Source organism: Anguilla rostrata, chromosome 3 (genome assembly GCF_018555375.3).
Source record: "Anguilla rostrata isolate EN2019 chromosome 3, ASM1855537v3, whole genome shotgun sequence".
In the NCBI taxonomy this organism is placed as follows: Eukaryota; Metazoa; Chordata; class Actinopteri; order Anguilliformes; family Anguillidae; genus Anguilla; species Anguilla rostrata.
The window spans coordinates 44,274,823-44,295,944 of NC_057935.1; the positions used below are offsets into that span (position 1 = coordinate 44,274,823).

Here is a 21,122-nt window from a genome sequence, read left to right on the forward strand (position 1 = left end):
ATACATTTATGTAGCAAAGAAAATGCAGTGTTCCACTTTCTTTTATCCACATAATACCATTTATGTTGCATGCAGGTGTAGTAGTGGATTGAAGGAATGTTACATTTTTTGCCAAGGATACACATTCCATTAACAGCATTATTGTGATTGTCTCATGTATACTGTAATGGCTAAATATATAACAGTGATTTAAACAGTATATTTATCAATAAAATCCTCATAAATGTTTAGGGAACCATAACTGTCTAGTGACCAGCAGATTGCGTGTCATTATCAAAATTGTTAAAGAATAATGTTTTGTTTCTGAATAATATGTAAGTATAGATTTTTAATTGCAAGGAAACTAGTTATGTCTTTAAAAATGGGCCCAACCCAAGAAAGCTTGTCTATGGAAACTGGTAACTTTAACTAAAAGTTTTCCAACACTTCAAAATAAGAAAATTAAGACCACTTAATGTTTGGAAAATAGGTCGCAACATTCCACATTCTGACTGAGTTGTTCAGGCAAGAAAATGTACCTCAAGTGACTCCAAAGTGGGTTGAACGGTAACTTATGCCTCCAAAGGTTGTATGTGTGTATATTACCTGACTGTATCATTTAAAATATATATATATATTTTTGGTTGAAACTGTTTCCTATGTGCATGTTACCTGAGATGACTGTGCTCATAGAAAGAGGCACCAGCACAAATAAAAGTTGATATTTATACGTTTATACGTTTGGAATTGTGAATAAATTTGCTAGCTGTACAAGCTACTTCAGACTTACCTGAAATGCTATATTTGTTCTTGGTTTAACCAATTATGTTCGGTTTTTGGTCAAATTTATCAATTTTTAAGTTTTATTTAAAAATAAATGATATTTTGGGAGATATATATTTCATAATCAGTGACTAAACCAGCATAGATTTTGTTCTTGTTTTGTGTTTCTATTTGTTATTCATCATCTGTATTTACTTTATGTAAAAAAAGTTGAGAATGTCAAGTTCGAAACAATAAATATCAATAGGGTTACACGAAGGTTAAACCACAACTCCGCGAATGCCTCTATAAAAGTCATTGTACAGCCGACAAGTCATCACAATACTGTAGCCTACATATCCGCCTCTCGTATAGAAGTAACCACAGTACAAAGGTATCGTCTCAGGCTGAATGTTTGTTGTTGTTTCATTATCGAAATCGTTTTGACGTTTTACGGCGATTGTCGCCTGTAGTTTCGATTGTCCCACTCGAGGTACCATATCTACATGTAAACATAACCCCGTGCATGACTGAAAATAGGCGTGCCGAATGTTTGCAGGCAGCAACACCACTCAGTTTTTTAATATTAAAGTTTATTAACTTGAGACACTCCTTTGTGCAGCAGATTTTCAAGAATGAGTGTATCACAGGGAAAAATAATATCTGTCATTGGAAGGTGAGAAAGGTCTAGCCTGTGTATACTGACTAGCTAGAAAGTAAGATAAACCTGACATTAGCATGCTAGCTCATTTGTATTTGAAGTTTTTAAAAAAAAAGCATGAATAACTTGATCTGGAGACTGAAACACATTAAACTGAGTGTCACATGATACGGATCAGATTTTGTCCAGTTTGCAGAACACAACAGCAATAAACCTTGGATTCTTGTCTTATATAATTCCTCCACTTTGGAAGCATGGTGTTACTTATATAATACCAACCGTCATATTCGAAAAATGTGCGACTATTTGGACGTAGAGATACACTGTGTGCATCATTCTGAATTGATGGAGAATGTTGCAACAATAGAAAAACTGATATTTGCAATTTGACATTTTCTATTGGGTGCGAAAGCAAATAAATACCTACATAATAGCAATTGCAGTGGGTTTATGTGTGACTCTTTTCAGTGGCAAGACTTGTATGAAAACAAATATGACAATTCTGCCTGTGCTGTGTGACTGTGAATTTCTGCTTCAGTTAGTGTATTATTATGCATCTGTTTCTTTCTCTATTTAAATGTATTTGTAACTATTTGTCTGATTGCCATGTTTGTAAATCGGTTTCTTTGTGTAATTGCTGTGTTCATGAATTGGTTTCTTTGTGTAGTTGCTGTGTTTGTGAATCTGTTTCTTTGTCTAGTTGCTGTGTTTATGAATCGGTTTCTTTGTGTAGTTGCTGTGTTTATGAATCGGTTTCTTGTGTTCCAGTGGACTGATTGGTCGCTCCTGGGCCATGGTGTTTCTGAGCGGAGGGTTCCGGGTGAAGATCTATGACAGCCAGCCAGGACAGGCTGCCAGTGCCATACAGGAAATCAGGTAAACTAATGAAAGTCTGCAACATTGTTACTGCAGCATGTTTTCCATTTTCATTCTTTGGGAAGTTTGGGCCAAGGAGCTTATCAGGAAGAAAAGGTGAATGCGTTTGATGTGGCTCAGTCAGTCACCAGATTTTAACCCCATTGAAGACGATTTTCACTTGCTCAAAAGGAAACTGAAGTCCGAAACCCCAGCAAACATACAGCTACTGAAAGAGGCAGCGGTAAAAAAACTTGGTAGAGCATCTCAAAGGATCACTTCATGAACCTTGTGATGTCACAGACTCAATGCAATCATCAAATGTAAGGGATATGCAACAAAATATTGACCTTCAAAGTCATTACATTTGTCAAAAAATTGCCCTAATACCTATGCTGACTTGGAAATCATTGTATGGTGAAATCATGAAATCATTGAATGAGTCAAGGGGGCTTGATTCATTGAACGGCATTGTTGTAATATAGTTTGATATATATTCAATAAGCCATGAAATAAATACAGGCATTCTGAGTTTTGCCTCAGCCATTTTTTGTCTTGAAGTCAAAATTATGTTTAGTACAGAGGAAAAACAACCAATTTGCGGTGACTGTCCCAATGCTTTTGTATTTAACTTGCACTTAAATATATGGCAACTTTTGTCTGTGAGGGATTTGCAGTATGTACAAAAATCATATATTATGCCCCAGGGAACAAGGATTCAGCCAGCCTGCCTTGTTTCTCAATAGAAACTCCTCTGGTCAATCGATCAGCTGCCTGCAGCTTGTTTGCAGTCTGCCTGCACCAGCTGCAGCATCTGCGCAGTCATCCAGTGTGCTACAGATGTTCCAGCTGGCTGCATGTGTTTACGGACTGTCGCTTGTCTGTTTTGAGATGTTCAGTATATGTAAACCAGGCATATAGAAATGAACAGTTGAAACCATGTGTCACAAAGGCAACATTCAGAGCAACTTTCATAAAACCATGCACAACCCAATATCAAGAGCAAAATCAGTGACATGCTTTTAAAAATAATCTTTCTAAAAATACCCTCGGCCTACTGCCTTTAACAATTTGAAAACATACCCTTGGTCCAGCTGTGTGCTGAACAATTTATTTATGCACTCCATGCCATTGAAACCCAGTATTTAGCTCATACCAGTTAATCTACAGTTATTGTATGTATGAAGTTGCCATTTTGTTTTCAACTGTTGACCGGGGTACACAGTTAAATTCCTAGCGGGCTGGCGTTTAATGTTACCGTTTGCTCAAACGGATTCTTTTGACATCATTTCCAGACAAGATCTACATGGCAATGCTGAACCACAATAAAACATTTCACCAAGGTATACACATTTCAACAGATTTTATGATATATGTTTAATCAAATACATAATTGACTAATTGAATAATCAAGAGCTGCAGTTGCCATAAAATCCTACAATAGATTTAGGCTTGACATGTACCACTGGCCTTGCCACTATCCAATCCAATATCCAATATGTGCACTTCCTCTTTCCAGACAACAGAGGGGGCAGCAGAGCTTTATTTTTCACATTACAAGCTACAAGGTCATGGTGCCGAGTTCATTTGTGCACAGTAAAAATCAGGTATTTTATGTGCCGCCTGTTTGACCTGCTTCGTCTGTCAAACAGTGCTTCACAGGCAAACACATTCCAGTCTTCATTCCTGCCCTCATTCCAGAAGTTGCTTCAGCAGTCCTTCCTCTGATGAAAAAAAGCAACTGCAGTTTTCTGTTTCTGTTTAGTTTTTCCCCCACCAAACGCTGTTTGCAGTATGGGGCTGAGAAAAGCTGTGCTCAGATCTACTGCTAAGTTTTGAGCGAGTGATGTGCCAAAAACCCTTCAGTTGTTCTCATGTAGCTATTTAGCTGAAAGCCAGTGCAAACCATTCCAACTGTGTGTGTATGTGCTAACTCTACTGCGTGGGCGTGAACCCTTTTTGAATTAATGTGTGTGTTTGTGTGTTCATGTTGAGCATAGACCAGCCAAACAGAAATGCTGTCTATATGTGTTTTAACTTATTTTGTGTGTTTGTGTGTTCACGTCGAGGATAGACCAGCCCAAAAGAAATGCTGTCTGTATGTGTGTTAACTTAGTTTGTTTGTGTGTGTGTGTGTGTGCGTGCACGCACGTGCACGTGTGTGTTAGACCAGTGTATACCAGCTCTGCAGTGTTTGACCTTCCCATTTCAGGCCTATCCTTCCCTCTAGGGTGAAGAGAAGGCATGCCGGTTTCTCCTCCCCCTGTCAGGTTTTAATGATTACATCATGGGTACATACTGATGATGCCATAATGGGATTATTGTCTTTATCTAAGTGTACCAGAAGTTTATATTTCTTGTTGCTATGGTCAAAGTTTAGCTATGTTAGTGTGTTTTGTTTTGTTTTTTCCTCACCATGTGTCTTTGTATAATAACCACAGTATGTGTGTGTTTCGTAGAAAGCAGCTGAAGGAGGTGGAGCAGGCCCAAATGCTCCGAGGGGACCTCAGTGTAGAGGATCAGCTGCTCCTGCTCAGTAGCCATGATGACCTCTCCCAGGCACTAGAGGGTGCCTTCTTCGTCCAGGTAGAAGTTCAGAGCCTCGACAGGCGTCCCAGACCACACTCGCACCAAATTTTTCCTGTGTGGGGCTCCTGGCACCTGCAGGGGTTTGGGGTCCAACCTTGTTTCTGTATCACTCCATCAAATCAGCATCTGGATGGGAATTCATTTTACCTGTTATTGTTGCCGGTGGCAATCAGCTTCTGACCATAAGATACCTTAAAGGCCCCCACATATTTGTTACATTATTATTAACCCTTGTGTTCTGTTTACTTAATAACTCCTGCAAAACTGTTAGCCTGGGTCACGTATACCTAGGATATTGTTGGAACTTTAAAGCAATACAGAAATAAAACTTATGCAAAAATACTGAATATGCATTATATTTATCTCATTCCAAACAGTATGAGCAATGTACGTGGTTAATGGTTGCCATTCACCTCTGCTAGATTATATTTAACAATGACAATCACAAAACAACCAGATTAACATTGGCTTAGTCACTGGTTTTGAAATACATCTCTCAAAAGTGTCATTCCTGTTTTACTAAAAGTTTAAAACAGGTAAAATGGACCAAACCAAACACAAGGGTTAAATGCTTGGTCGTGTGCTTTGTCTAACATGCCCCAGTTATGCTGGTAAATTATTACATCTATTAAACATGACAATTTGCCACTTTTGGTCCCAGAAAAAATCACCAGACAAAACAAGCCAGTAAGATTTGGGTCCAGATCTGACGCAGATTGTGGATTTCAATAAAAGCGGCCAGTCATCTTTGATCTGCTGCTTGCACTTAGGTGCTCGCACGCATATCTTAACCTTGAGCGCAGCATCAGCGCACCATTAATGAGCTGCCTGTACAAGCATAAACAAAATGTCAGGTGTCATTGATAGTCACATTAAGTGCACTAGGACCACCCTCCTTGCTGGTGTGCTCCACTCATTTCCCCAGATAACCAATCAAGGCAGAGTACGTAAGAAAACACTGCATTAAAACTGTAGTTTCTGGAAGCTATCCAATCTGATACATTTCTGTGAAATCTTGGGTGTGTCGGTCGTTAGTAGTAGCTTCAACATGAGTATTTCCAGAAACTTCTGAATGCTTCTGGGCCACGTCTGATTGGGGATTTCTGGACTCAGGTACTCCCGATTCGTTCATGGACTCACGGCATGTCCTAAGACGTGGACATTCCTTTTATTTAATATCAGTGCGCGAGCATTTTCTATATCTCATCTTATATGTATTTAGTTTACACACCTGATTAAAAGACTTAGTTTTTTGGACTGTTTGACAAGAGCGCAAACTATTTTCTATTTTTTGATATTTTTTCTAAGACGTGGGCAGCCATGTCTAGTCATTTATGCCCAGTAACTGAACAAGAACACCTCCGTGCATTAAATTGTATCCATTTTCGACACAGAACCATGTTTTCCCACATTGATGCATGCTGCACAAGGCAGGAAATGTGACCGTTTTCGAATTTTTGTCCGCCCTGTAAATGCACCTTTTTGTATAGTGAAACACACATCCCCCTCCGAAAATGGCCACTGGTTATATAGTTTTTAAATGTTTTGTCTTTTTTAATTTTAAAAAACTTTATCAACATGTTTGGTAGACCTTGTGGAAGATTGCCTAAAAAGTAGAATAATCGGGTACTTCTAAAATCCCTTGTGGACAAAGGTTTGCTTGTTGCTTGCTTACTCACTAACATCCACCGCCACCCCCCCCATAGGTAAGTATTCAGTTGAAAGGGAGTGCTGGCTACATTTGGTCTGCACTAGACATGGTAGATTCTTCCTGGTAAATCTCAGTTAACACCTGGAATGACAGGTCAGTTTGGCTCTTCACCGCCCGGAGGGACTGCACTGACAGTACCTAAGGGCTTGGTCTGGAATGGCTGGAATGGAAGTCGTTGCCAAGTTGGACATGGCAGTTTTAGCCTTTGTGTTTTCCTCATTGTCAAAAATTACCTTTTCCCGAGCTTAACAGCAGTGAAATTCCCCTAAATTCTTTCAGCATGAAATTTGATGACATTTCCTGGAGTGACTCTACCGATAAAAAAAATTAAACATTGTCCTTTTTATATATTTTTTTATAATACAATAATAGGTACATTGTCAGGGTGCAAAGATTGTCTTATGAGGCTGTTTAACCGTGCAGTAATTAAATCAGAAGTCATAATCAAAGTTAAGTGCCACACGTCTATCACAGCAAATAAATTAATTATGTTGATGACAGTCTCTCTGGACTGCAAAGTAGGAAATAGTTATTCACTGATTTATTGAGTGACAGATTGAAAAATATTGATTTAGGGTTTAAAATTCAATGAAGAAGCTGTCTCTGGGGATCCAGCAAGTTTGAGTCATTTTTGACCCTGTGGACGCATGGTGCACACATATGAAGACAACGCAAGGGTTCATCTCTGCTTGATTGTCCTTACCACAGACCTGCTTCCACTGTATAGGTACGAGGTATGGCAGTCTGATGATACATTTCTGATCACTGACCAGGAAATTGCCTATTAGTCTGATTTGAGAGACATGCAAGCATGTGCTTTCCTCCAAAGCATGTGATGCTGAGAGCTCACACCCCAGCTCATTGGTCAGCCTAGAGATGAATCGGGGGAAGGTACTTAATGTGCAGCTCAACAGGGCGGATGTGCGGGCGCCGGATTGACCAGCATGGGACGGTAGAAATAGTGTAGATTATGCAGATTGCTGCTGGCTGAACGGTTTCTGACCCTGAGTGATGCTACTACCAATTATATGCTACATCACCCTGTGTGACTACCAGCCACTGTTGTCACAGTTGATACAGTCGGGATTTGATCCAAACTGTAGGGCCTAGTGTTTGTGCAATTGCCCTGGGTGCCGGACCACTAGGGGTGCCACGCCTAAAAATTTGAAAAAATTGAGACCGCTATCTGCAAATAATAGCTACATGGCTTTGTCAACTGCAGTACATTTTCTGAACACTGTGGTCTTCTGAGACACAGTGGTAAGGATCTCCACAATTAGATGGCCAAAGCCCAGTGGTGCTGAGTATAGAAGGCGAGCACAAGCAAGTGAGAAAAGCCTGGATAACTGTCCAAAATGGACAGACTTTTCCCTAAATTCAGATACTATCTAGTAGGCCGAATCTTAATCTGGCTAGTTCTCATGCCGTATGGACTAGCCTAGCTTCAGAACACAAAGAGCAGAGGTACATCTACCGGGAAAATGTTTTGGATTTGCACCCAAATGTCAGAGTCACACATCGCTTATTTTTAACTGTACCTGTAAATCTGTCATCTGGAGAGAGGAGTTTTTTGTGAATGATAACCAACTATCTGCAGTCAACAAAGATCATGAGAATGGATTGACTGAAATTTGCAATAGCCAAAATCAAAAAATGTTCTGTTTTAAATGTTGTCAATGTTAAATGAGTCAATGTTGTTCATTCATTACACATGTCTCGAAAATAGGGGTCAATGTGCAATAAATTGGCAGTTTTCACATAAAAATTTGATATTAGGGTGGCATATCTGTATTTTACCCATAACCCCTGATTGTCTTTCCCCAGTCCTGCATATAGCCAAGCCAACAAAAAATAAAAAGACTTCAATTAGAATCTAATATTGAATGTCAAGTCATTTTCCTCTGGGCAGAAGTTTCACAATCAATTAACCAAATGTTATCTGTAGGATACTGGGACCCGGGTTACACATTATCAGTCTTATCGCAGTATGTCTCCCTCCTTTAGACAGCAGTGATTCAGTGGGGCTTCTGCTGGACCAGAGAGTGGGAGGCGGAGTCATTGCTCCTCTCTCTGACACTCACTATGTCTGCTACACTGTGTACGTGTGTGTCTCTTTGTGGATTAACCCTTGTGTGTGTGTGTGTGTGTGTGTGCACATGCATGTGCTTATGTACGTTAACCGCCATGTATCTATGTGTGTCTTTGTCTTTCTGTGTATGTGTGCTTGTGTGAATTAACCCCTGTGTGTGTGTGTGTGCATGTGTGTGTGTGAGAGAGAGAGAGATATTAGATTGTATTAGAGTTGATGAATGTGATGAACCAGTTTTTTTGCCTTGGGATGACTAAAGCTCTCTCACTCTGATTGAGAGGAGGTTGCTAGGACACAGGAAAGTTGTCTGTGTGTTGCATTCATGAGATGCATATCAGTGCATTGAAATGTGCAGAGGGGTAATACTGACAGGCACACAAGCAGATTCTTGACCACCCACAGAAAATATTCCCAGAGGATTGTGGTCATTGTAGTCACATATCACAGATTATATAGATTAGGCATCAAAGATCAGCAAAGACCACAGTTACCTTTGAAGTCTGAGTAGGAGTTTTCTCAGCAAAACTACCGTTTAAACAAGGGTTAGTTCTTCCTGACAATGGGAAACAATGATAATAGAACAACTTAAAACTGTATGGCACTAGCATGCTCCCGGATCATTGATTCAGGTATGATTTTTGTGGCTCATCTGGCCTCATCATTTACCTACAGACTAGAAATGATCCAGCCCCGCATCAAGCCTGGACTTACGTGCCCAGTAGGGTGTGTGCTTTGATTGCATGACCTGGCAAGCTGTTTCTGGAATATACTTATTTTGTGTGTGTGTGCATGCGTGAGGTACAGAGCGAGACATTCAAATAGGCATATTTTTGTGTATATGTAGGCACGGTTTAGTTAGATTCTGCCGGTATTTTGCCCCACCTTCATGCAGAAACAATTACTGTAATCCTATTTTAACAGGAACTTTTGTTTCTTAATCTCCAAAAAACAAACTGCACCTTTCTTGGAAACACTGGAGAATTCAGTTGTACTGCATTGCCATGATGGTTGTGGCGTGCAGACATGGACTGAGGTGACATCTCTCTCTTTGTCTTTCCTTGTGAGCTTGAACCCAGGTGCCAACAGTACTTGGGGAATACTTAAGCAAATTTTGACCTGCCATGTTCTCTGTTTTGTATTGTGTGTGTGTGTGTGTGTGGCAGGAGTGTGTGTTTGAGGATCTAGACACCAAACAAAGCGTCTTCCAGGAGGCGGAGGGTCACGTGGGAGAGAGCGTCGTCCTCAGTAGCTCCACATCCTGCCTGTTGCCCAGCAACGTTTTCTCCCGAGTCCAGAACAGGAAACGCTGCATCGTGTCTCACCCGGTCAGTACTGCACCACCGTAATCTCTCTCTAATAGAGAATGTCGTTTTTTGCGTATTTCAACATGTATGCATCCAAACTTGGCATTCAGCAAATGGGTGGTATTCTGTATGTTAGTAGGGCTGGTTACTTGTGCTGGACAAACATTTTAATTGTACACTTAATCCTGTGTTACGCAGGAACAGTGAAGGCCCCTCCTCAGTCAGGGGAGTGCCTGAAATGTTTACAACTTGGCATTACAACTTGGCAGATGCTTGGAGGTGTCTGTTCCAAGTGAAAAAGCAGTACACGTGGCATGGGTGAACATGAAGGCTAATCAGGTAGCATAATCGGTATTTGATTATGCCGAAGAGCTGTGTTTTTACATTTTTCAGAAGTAGTTTTTTCTTTCGTATCTGTCTGATCACCACTTGTGTTCTATCTGTATCTATTCCAAGCACACAGGCCAATTTACTGTCATTTTAATAACTCGCTGCTGCTTGGTAATTCCTTTATTCTGGCTTTCACATCTTTTGTGAGTTGGAGGAAAGAATATGGTCGTTATGACCGTCATGATGTATGAGCGTACCCCAGGCCTCATTGCCATAAAGTACATTTGGTTCATTCATTGATTTTAATATTTTGAGTCCGATAGTAATTGGAATTTTGATTTGGATTGACCTAGTAATGGCACATAAAGCCCATTTTTTCTTTCTCTTTCAGTTAATTCATAATCAAGCAAAATTTCCCCTGAAATGGTTTCTTAAGTCAAGATAAGTGTAGTTATTTGTTAATCCTGTTATTTCCTTCTGTGATACAATTTTGAATGATTTCCTGAGAGCTGGGCCTGGACAGAATGTTTTTATCAGGGCCAGGCTTTGCTGTAATCCCCTTTTTGTAGGTTACAGCAGAACTCTGTCGTCTACGTAAAGGAAATATTTACTCTAAGTTCTATGTCATGTAACGTGAGGCCAGGTGAAACAGATTGATCAAATAATTTATCCAATTCATTTATGTAAATGTTGGAGAGCGTAGAACTTAAACTACTGTCCTGTGTTACTGCGCAACCTGAGTGAAGAAATCTGTTTAGTTTAACTGCACATCTACTATTTGTACTCTATAGCAATTTAAATAATTTTAAAAAATATGCCCTCGTACCAAATCAAATGATATTCTTTTTGGAAGTCAACAAAATAGGGAAAAAAATATTTGTTTTGGTTGACATAATTCTCTACAAGGGTATTTTGGGTGAAAATGTGATCGATGTGATTGATGGTAATCAACTTGACTTTTGCTTGACATTGCGCTCTCTCTTTCTCTTCCCTATTCTTCCCGCGCTCAGTTTTGTTTAATCTCTCTCCCTCTCTCTTTCTGTGTGAATGCCAGTTAGCACTACACCATACCCCCTTCTCTCTCTCTCTCTCTCTCTCTCTCATTAAGCTATATGTCTGTATTACACAGTTTTAGTTCACACTTTTCACTTCAGCTCCATTTCAGCCATAATATGCTTCAATATGTTGTCCTGTTTATTGAATACACTTTTGATACATTACCCTGCAACCCTCACACCCCACATAACTGTAACTCTGCCCCACCCACATACCCCTACTCTTCCAGAGTCTTGTGAGAGTGCATATGGAGGTTAGACTGTGCTGGACTTTAGCCTTTTTCTATAGGCTGACCACAGAACATCCATTGTTAGCTTGCACCACAGCCATGACACACAGCTCGCTGAATGTGTGTGCTCACGCACATACCTCTGAAAAAGAACCTGCACAGTGAATGTTTAAGGATGATCCAGTCATACCCTGGAGCGCTGACATTAAAACACTTTTTGCTCACACTACTAAAACAGGAAAATAATGATCAAACAATTCAACCCTCACAGAAAAAGACACCAAAGAAAGAGAAGACTGTGCAACACTTCCCCTTTCCAATATTGATTTTTTCTTAGCAGACTCACCATGTCTGTTTTCTCAACACGCTTTGGGGGATTTGCAAAAGGAATTCAAGGTGAAATAGAGATAACTTTTCCCTCTTGACTCATTTAAATGGATCGCTAGAAATTCTGGTCACCAACAGTACTTGTGTACACTAGAGATTTTTTTTATCTTGTAGGTTATATGATAATGCATGTGTGTTTGCTTGTGTGTGTGTGTGTGTGTGTGTCCTGCAGGTGAACCCGCCCTACTACGTGCGGGTGGTGGAGCTGGTTCCCCATCCAGAGACGGTGGCAGAGGTGGTGGACAGCACCCATGCCTTGATGACCCAGCTGGGCCAGGCGCCGGTCCGGCTGAGGAAAGAGATCGATGGGTTTGTCCTGAACCGTGTGCAGTATGCCATCATCGCCGAGTCCTGGCGCCTGGTCACGGTGCGTTGGGAGAAGGAAAACGGGTGTACTAGCACCCTGTGGGCTGACGTTATGTCTGCACTTATAGAGGAACTCCACCCAAAAATATCGATTTGTATGTTCGGTCCTACCCTCAGAATAATTGGTGTAACCTGTATTTCATGTGTCAAACAAGATCTTTCGTATGTATCTGCATACGACCATTTCAAGTGATGATGTCATTGGAATATTTATTCTTCATATCTAAGTGAATGGTGGTGTCTTCTGAACAGAAGAATACTGTGTGGTGCAGAAATCTCCAATGTTTTTCTATGCATTTATTCTGATGTCACTATATCACAATATTTAAGATAACTGAAGGTTTCATCTGAACTACAGGTTGACAAAAGTTTCAATATCCTTTCTGTACAATGGGACAATGAATGTAGTATATGTGGCACATTTGGAAATTGTACTTAAGGGCATATGCATATGCAGGAATTTTCTTCTTGAACGAGCCCTGTCAGCTTGTCTTTTTGCTTCGCTGTATCTGGGCTATTGCAGTGGCTAGAAACAAACACTCCACTGATCTGATCCCAAACCACAGGCTCTGCAGCCTTCCCCACACAGGTGAGTGCCACGCCCAGAAGCTTCCCAAACACATTTTAGAATAACATATACAGGTAAAGGTGCATACATTTAACAAAAATGCATAAAGACAGAGGTTGCCAGTGCATTATAGATGTGCCTTAGCATGGTTATTTTATGATATTTTCTAGGTAAAAATCCAGCATAGTATGCCTTTATGAAGACAAACATATCGATGATATTTGGTTGAGTTGTACAAGTTCCTCTTTAACAATGTTTTTGTAGCTTGTGCAAAAATATGAGTACTGCAGCCTTTCTGTTGAATCCCCAAACTGGTGCTGTACAGTGGGGTTTGGAACAGGATAATCTGCATTCATGCGGTACAACATAAAGCCAACTTTTTAAGTAACAGTAAAATGGTTAACCTAATTAATTCATAGATGTGGCCATGTCATGCTCCAAAGCATGTTCTTTTCACTCAGCAGTCCTCCAAATGAGCTACACAAATAAGCTGCACTGGGGGACTACACAGCTTTCAGAGCACTCGTCCCTGGTAGTTGTAGTTTAGATTATTATTGTGTGCCTGTGTGTGAATGATTGTGTGCATGTGTGTGTCCATGTATATGTGGTCTGTGAGTCAGGACCTGTTTCCATACACTACTGTAAAGGCCATTTCCCAGGACCATTTATCAGTGCTTCCGCAGTAAATTCCAGCTGTGTCTCAGTAAAACCCATATGCCCAAAAGCTGCGTTCAAGGAGTGTATAAGCCTAAGGCTTATAATGTAATGAGTGGTTGTGGCTACTGCCACAAGCATCATCCCTCTCTCTATTTGTGCTTACGATAACACTGAATGGGCATCAACAATTATCTCTTAAAAATAAAACAAAAGAACTGGCCAGGAAGAGTTAAAACATGACTTTGAGCCCAGACTACACTTTGGCTTATTGTGGTGAGTCCCTTCAGTCAAACTTTTGCTGGAAGTAGAACATGGAACATTAGATTGTTCAAATGATTAATATTGAGGACTTATTAACTGGATATAAATGTATTTTTTAGCCAGTCAAAGGGATAGTACAATTTCTAGTTGTTGAGTAATTATTATTGGCAGTGCTTAACTCATGTATGTCCTGAGGGAGTGCTTAGTAATGCCACAATGGAGCCAGGTGAACTGAATGAGAAGAAGTCAGCAAAATGGAAAATAATTACACAATGTTATGCTTCTATGAAACTGACACTTGTTTTGGAGGAGCGTGTGGTGCCTTTTTATTTCCCTTTTCATAATGGAAAGGAAGAAAAATATGAAAAAGAAAACTCCCAATTCTCTCATTTTCACGGCCTCTTACTCTCATATTCTCTCTATCAGTCTTGCATGTTTTTCATTCCCTTACTGTCTAATCTATCTAGCGATTGAACAGAAACCACTTTCAGGGTTGCATTGCAATGCAAGGCAAGATTTTGCCTTTTGAAAACTTCCAGCAAGCAATCCTGACTTCCATTTGCTGTTGGAAGCTGGAGAAATAAACCCGATTCCATCTCTTCCATCCCCAAAGACGGGCAGTGCAGTCCGCTGAACCAAACAGGTCATGGTATCACAAAAGCCAGCCGCTGCTATTTTTAAAAACGATTTGTTTCCCATTTATAATATTATGTTGTGCTGATTTAATGTGTGAAAGTACATAACAGATCCATGTTGATGAAGATGATTCTTTTTGCAGATTACATAGTCTGACTCACACTCACATTCTTTCTTTTGCATTTTTCTCTTTCTCTTTCACTCGCTCTTTCATATTCTCTGTCAGTCATTCTTTCACAATTCCTGGCACTCTTCTTTGCTATTAGTCTCGCCTCAGTGCAGCCCTACTGTAGTGTGGATAGATCGGTTGGGTGTGTGGCACTTGGTGAGTGGGTGTTCTGAATTGAGGTGGGTGTTGTGGATGAGGGTGGTGGGTGTTTTGTGAGTGTAATCATAAATAATCTTTTCTCTCCACTCTTTCTCTTGCTCTCCTCTCCTCCCTGGCAGGAAGGGGTCATCTCTGTCCAGGACATTGACCTGGTGATGTCAGAGGGCTTAGGGATGCGCTACGCCTTTATTGGCCCCATGGAAACCATACACCTCAATGCACCTGAAGGTATGCCATACCTCTCTCTCTCTATCTTTCTCTCGCCCTGCCTATCTCCATCCACCCATCCATTTTCTAACTGCTTAGTCCAGATTAGGGTCGCGGTGGCAACAGGCAAGCAGAGCAGCCCAGAAGTCCCTCTCCCCAGTGACTTCCGCCAACTCTTCCTGTGGGATCTCCTTATGAGATGCCCGAATCACCCCAACTGACTCCTTTCGATGCGGAGGAGCAGCAGCTCTACTTTCAGGTCCTCCCGTACCGCTGAGCTCCTCACTCTGTTAAGGAGAGTAAGCCCTGCCACCCTACAGAGAAACCCCATTTCAACCGCTTGTATTTGCGATCTCCCTCTTTCGGTCACTATCCATAGCCATACCCATGACCATAGGTGAGGGTAGGGACGAAGAGTGACTGGTAAAGCCAAAAGGATGACGTCATCTGCAAACAGCAGAGATGCCACTCCTATGTCCCCAAACTGGACGCACTCCATACCTCGACTGCGCCTTGAAATCCTGTCCACAAATACCAAGAACAGGAAGGTAGACAAGGCGCATCCTTGGCAGAGTTTGACACCTACTTTAAACAAACTTGACTTAATGCCGAGAATGAGAACACAGCTCTCGCTCTGAGTATTCAGGGACCGAATGACCTGCAATAACGTCCCCGGCACCCCGTACTCCCGCAGCACCTCCCCCAAGATACCCAGGGAAGCACGGTCATATGCCTTCTCAAAATCCACACAACACATGTAGACTGGACAGGCAAACTCCCATGCCACCTCAAATACCTGTGAGAGGGTAAGGAGCTGGTCTGCTGATCCGCGGTCTGGACAAAACCCGCATTGTTCCGCCTGAGGTTTGACTATCGGTCGTAGCCTCCTTTCCAGCACTTTGGCATAGACTTTCCCTGGGAGGCTGAGGAGTGTGATTCCCCAATAATTTGAACACACTCTCTGGTCCCCTTTCTTAAAGTCTTAAAGATAAGAGGAAAAAATGTATCCATTGCTGGCCACTCTTTCTCTATGTGTCTGTCTTTCAGTCTATCCACCCCTCTCTCTACCTCTCTCTCTCTCTTTCTCTTTCTCATTCTACCTGGACATCTGTCCCTATCTATCTGTTTGTCTCTCTCTGCTGGGAGCGGTACGGCTGGGCCGTAACCACATCAGGAGAAGGTAGAGGTTAGGGCTGGGTGGATTCAGGGTTTGGTTCTCGGATGCAGTGTAACCATCCTTTTCTGGAAAGGTCTCCCTATGCAGGAGGGTGAGCAGTGATTCACAATCATGTAGTAGAAGACCAACGACGCAGTTGAGCTGTACATCCTCCATTCACAGAGCATCTCTGGTAGCATTCTGTAGAACAGACACAAGAAACAGTACAATTTTCTAAATTTCAATTGCCATTTTTGCATGGAAGACATGCATTCATATGACCAAATGTTGTCATTGTACCTGATAAGTGCAATGCAGTATTTCGCAACAGATCAATTTTCTCTGACTGGATAGAACTGGATAAGAACAGGTTCTGTGGGATTGTTGATCCTGTTAATGTTTCCTCTTCAATTTCTTAGAAACATGTGTGAAAATCCACTCAATCACCACAGTCAGCTTATTCTTTGTTCTTGTGGATATTATTTTTGTTAATACGTATGAGCTTAGAAATACAAACTTAAGAATCATAGACTCCCAAGTGGCCGAAACTGGTGTGAATCAGTATGTATACTCAGTTTTACTGATTGTCAAGCCTTTATGATCACAAATAACAGGTGAACATTTAACCTGAACAAAGGTTCATTAAAGGTCACTTTCCTTTAATAAAAAATACAAAATAATAAAATTATTGCTAAAAATGCAATATGGGAATATCAACAGTGGTTGATTTAAAGAAGGGCTTGAACAAAATCAAACGTGTAAGAGGCCAAAAATGGTAGGTCATTGAAAAGGTGTGATGTGTTCTGTTCCAGAGCTTGGCTGCCCTGAGAACCTGTGCTTTAGCTAGGTGAGGCACCCAACAGCCTCCAATTGAAAGAATTGAGGAAATATTGGGTAGCATTGCTTTGGAATACATCTTGCATCATGTAATTTCGGTGAGGCAAGATAGCCTATATTGTTTGTAGTACCGTAACTTGGAATCATTTTGATATCAATACTTTTAATGGCAGGCCTGGATTTTGGCAGTCTGAATGAATGAGTTATAGACGGTGTATGTCTTGTATGTGTGAGTAACTTGGCATTTTCGTACGTTGAAAACGTGTTTTTTATGAGATGTACCTACACACAAGGAAAATGTTGTTTTTAACAGGACTATAATTTTTAATCATTGGTTAAGTGCTACTCCTTGTGGAGGCCAGCACAGCATGTCCTTAAAAAATATTTTTCTTTATTAATATTAGACAGAAAAGACAGGCACCTGTCGTGTAAAATTGCTGAGTGCATTGAGTTCAGTCATCTCTTAAGAATTCAAGGAATTCTCCCCTCCACCTCGTCCGTTGTGCGGTGAGGGTTTGCATATTAAAGAGCAGCTGTTGGAATCTGTGTACTGGTTCAGATGATTCACTGATTCACACCCATCTGCCAACCCCCAACAACCACTCCCTTCCTCCTCCCTTCCCCCCCTCCCCCCGCCTCCAGCCTGGCAACAGCCAGCTTCAAAACATCACTTCCAACACATGCTTCCATCAAGGATTGTTCACCATGACAAAAGTGCCTGGAGCACCAAAACATTTAAATCCTTCCGTAGGCGTGTGGTGCAGTCCGCTGGCTGGCCGGCTCATTAGCCGTGAACAGGCATACCTGGGTAAAAACTCTCCATCAGCTCATTGGCAGTTGAGAGCATGCTGCAAGGCCAGTTTGGGCCTCTCTCTGATTCTGTGTAATACTCTGTCAGTGACTGGCCACCAATTAGCAGCTGCTCTCACGCATGTGGCCGCAGTCTGGCTTGAGCCAGGGTCTTTCTGCACAGGTACAAGCAGGAACTGTAAAGCCTGATTTATACTTAGTCGCAAAGACTCTTTCGACACGTGTCGCATGACAACAATGATGTATTTCCAACAGAAAATAGTGTCGCAGGACACTCGTCAAAAGGGTTGTACGACGAAGTATAAATCAGGCTTAAGAATCATGCTACATGAGAACACCACTGTTACATGCTTTAGTTCAGCATTTGCGGGAAAAAGCCTTTATCCTGGGTCACCCGCAGTGATCACGGTTTCACTCCGTGCACATATGGGACGCCACAGTCCATCTCGACAACAGCCATGAACAGCCTTTCCTGTTCGTGAAAGGAAAGACAAAATGGAAACAATTTCCCTCAAGGGGAATATTTTTTACTTCTGTGTACACAATCAAATCAAAATGTTTGTTCCGTGCATGCAAATTAAAATGTATCATGGAAGTATGATCATACCATCCGGACTTTATTTCTTTTTTTGGTTGTTTCTTTTTTTTTTGTTCCTGCCCATACCACAAAGCTTGGGTGTGTCCTTGACCATAATTGTTTTTGTTTTTGATACACAGTTACAAACCTTCCTGGTTAGGAAGGCTAATCACATTGTTTGATTTGTGTATTGTGTAATCGTTCTCTTTTTAGCAGTCTGATTTGTCTCTCCTGTCCTTGGTACAGTATATTTGCTTTATTTTTTGATTTGCATTGATTTGATTAGTTAATTTTTGTTTAGCCTTTTTTCTACTTTTTTATTGTTCAGTTTGATTTTATGTACTGTACAGCATTCTGAGAATGTGATTTTATGTGTTTTGTAAACTTTACTTTCGGTTTAGCTCTGTGTGAGAACATCTGTAATATTAATATAATTAAGGCAGAGTAAAGTGCAATGGTTTTAGAAACGAGATTGACACACAAAGGTCTTCTGGTTTGAACTGAAGCTCTGTGGTTGAGCAAGGTAATTATATCACAATTTTTTCGAAATATCTATACATATGTGATGAGTGATGCTGAGCAAAAATATCTCAATCAACAGAACAGTGTATAATAGCTGATATACTGAAAATTAGGCGAGGACATACACGATCCTATTTAAGTTTTACTTAAAGGATAACTCCAGCTAAAAATCATTGTTTAGTAGGTGGGTCCGAACCTTAAATTTATATTATCACATTATAATTGATCTCATTGCTGATGCATCGCATATAATCCTTTATCCCCACCCCTAGCAATGATGTTACGCAGGTATAACACCTCCTCTTTCCCTCTCTGTAGAGAATGGAAGACTGTGAAGGGTTTCCAATGGAATGAAATTAAAACAAGAGAGCAAGCAAGAGAACATGTTTGTAGGAATTGAGTTGATTATAAACAAATATTTCTTGATGTTGTCTTTTGTTACATTTCTTTTTACCCTAGTAGGTAATTCTGCCTTTGAACAGCTGGCTCAATTTTGAGATTTTTTTCATTTCAATATTACCTAATTAAGCCACACAAAGACCCATTTCTGGGACATTTTTCACAACATTCGTTCATAATTCATATCAATGTATATTTAGCATGGTAGTGGGGCGGCAGTGTAGCATAAAGGGTAAGGAACTGTGCTTGTAACCAAAAGGTCCTAGGTTCAATTCCTGGGTGGGACACTGTTGTTGTACCCTTGTGCAAGGTACATAATCTGCATTGCTTCAGTATATATCCAGCTGTATAAGTGGATGCAATGTAAGTCACTCTGGATAAGAGCATGTGTAATGGTAGTACTCATGGTGGCCTACTCCTATAAACTTTAAAAAATACATTTTTTATCACTTAAAGATTTTTCTGCTTGTTAACCCATTTTGACATTAAGCTGTTTTGAATGTTCCTACTGTAGTTATTCCCCAGTTAAAGCACTGAATAGCAAAGCTAGCAGACCCTGTCACTCTTCAGGACTGGGTGTCCCTGCAGATCCTGTGGCTCTCAAGAACCAGGGTTAGGGAGCCCTGAAGTGGAGTAACACTTTATGTGATTTATTGCAGGATTCTATTCACAGATTTTATTACATTTTTGCATAGCTAGCTCTGTAATAACCTGTGACCTGTTGATTATTTCTGTGGTGGTTTTCACAAGCGTGCAGTTATGGAGTGAATGGAAGGATTGCCTAAATCATGTTTACTTCAACAGAACTAAAATGTCGAGATTTGCTCTCTGTTTATCAATGATTGCACAGCAGATTTTTTCTAGTTTTGGTCTTTGTGGCTGTAGGTAAACTATGCCATTGAGATATAATCCAGTAAAAACTGAGTTTCTACGCACTTGCTGCACCTCCACTGCATGTACATGGAAAGCAGGATTACAGACTTCCTGCTGGGATGTGCATGCGGTGCTTGTTTAGGGTGATGTTTGAAACAGACTGGGCATGTGCAGTGGAGAACTTCCCCCCTCAGTGCCAGGCCATCAGTGCTGTATCTGTTCTCCCCTGCAGGCCTGGAGGACTACTTGAGGCGGTACAGGGAGGGGATGAAGAGGGTGCTGTCATCTTTCGGGCCTGTTCCAGAGTTCTCTGGGGAAGAGGCCAAATCCATTAACCAGGCATGTGTGTGTGTCTGTGTGTGTGCATGCATGCATGTTTGTGTGTGTGCATGTATGAATGTGTAGCGCCTCCCCCATATAATCGTCTTAATTATTATTTTATTGTCATTATTATTATTATTATTATTATTATTATTATTATTATTATTAGTAGTAGTAGTAGTAGTAGTAGCAGTAGTGGTGGTATTGGTAGTAGTAGTAGAAGCAGCAGCAGCATTGGTTTTTTTAATTAATTTGACAGTAATACAATATAGCATTTCTGTAATGTCATGCTACAAACCCTGTTTGAACTTCCTTCTACCCCAAACGCACACAGGAAATGTGTGACCTCATTCCCAATGATCACCACCACCTGTCTGCCAGGAGACAGCGGCGAGATCATCTCTTGATGGGCTTGGCCAAGCTGAAGAAATGACCCGATCCCTAGCGAAGATTTCAATAAATGGAGTCTTGAATTTTGACTGATCACATGTGGAGGAAAACCTCAGTACTTGTGTCTGTTTGTTCAGTAGAGTAACCGAGTCAACCAAATATGAGATGGGTGATTATTTTCCTTAGAAATGCTGCCATATAGTTACTACGATTTGACTCTGTTATTTAATTACCTTGCATAATCATCATAAAGATACATTCC

The 21,122-nt window shown here is 40.9% G+C and overlaps 1 protein-coding gene across 1 annotated transcript; it reads left to right on the forward strand.

Annotated features, from left to right (window-relative positions):
• The first annotated feature begins 1,265 nt into the window (after positions 1 to 1,265).
• LOC135250958 (lambda-crystallin-like) lies at positions 1,266 to 20,970 on the forward strand. Its single transcript, XM_064327835.1, has 8 exons — positions 1,266 to 1,417; positions 2,171 to 2,278; positions 4,717 to 4,843; positions 9,810 to 9,971; positions 12,125 to 12,319; positions 14,888 to 14,996; positions 20,382 to 20,488; positions 20,805 to 20,970. Exons 1-8 carry the CDS (start codon positions 1,377 to 1,379, stop codon positions 20,901 to 20,903), a joined length of 948 nt encoding a protein of 315 aa, XP_064183905.1. The 5' UTR covers positions 1,266 to 1,376; the 3' UTR covers positions 20,904 to 20,970.
• Positions 20,971 to 21,122: the final 152 nt, after the last annotated feature.

Bases quoted from the DNA above. Each gene is read 5' to 3' on its own strand.
- LOC135250958 (XM_064327835.1), top strand. From the start codon at position 1,377: ATGAGTGTATCACAGGGAAAAATAATATCTGTCATTGGAAG. The intron at 4,844-9,809 runs GTAGAAGTTCAG...TGTGTGTGGCAG, and splicing joins AGGGTGCCTTCTTCGTCCAG to GAGTGTGTGTTTGAGGATCT. The intron at 20,489-20,804 runs GCATGTGTGTGT...AAACGCACACAG, and splicing joins AGGCCAAATCCATTAACCAG to GAAATGTGTGACCTCATTCC.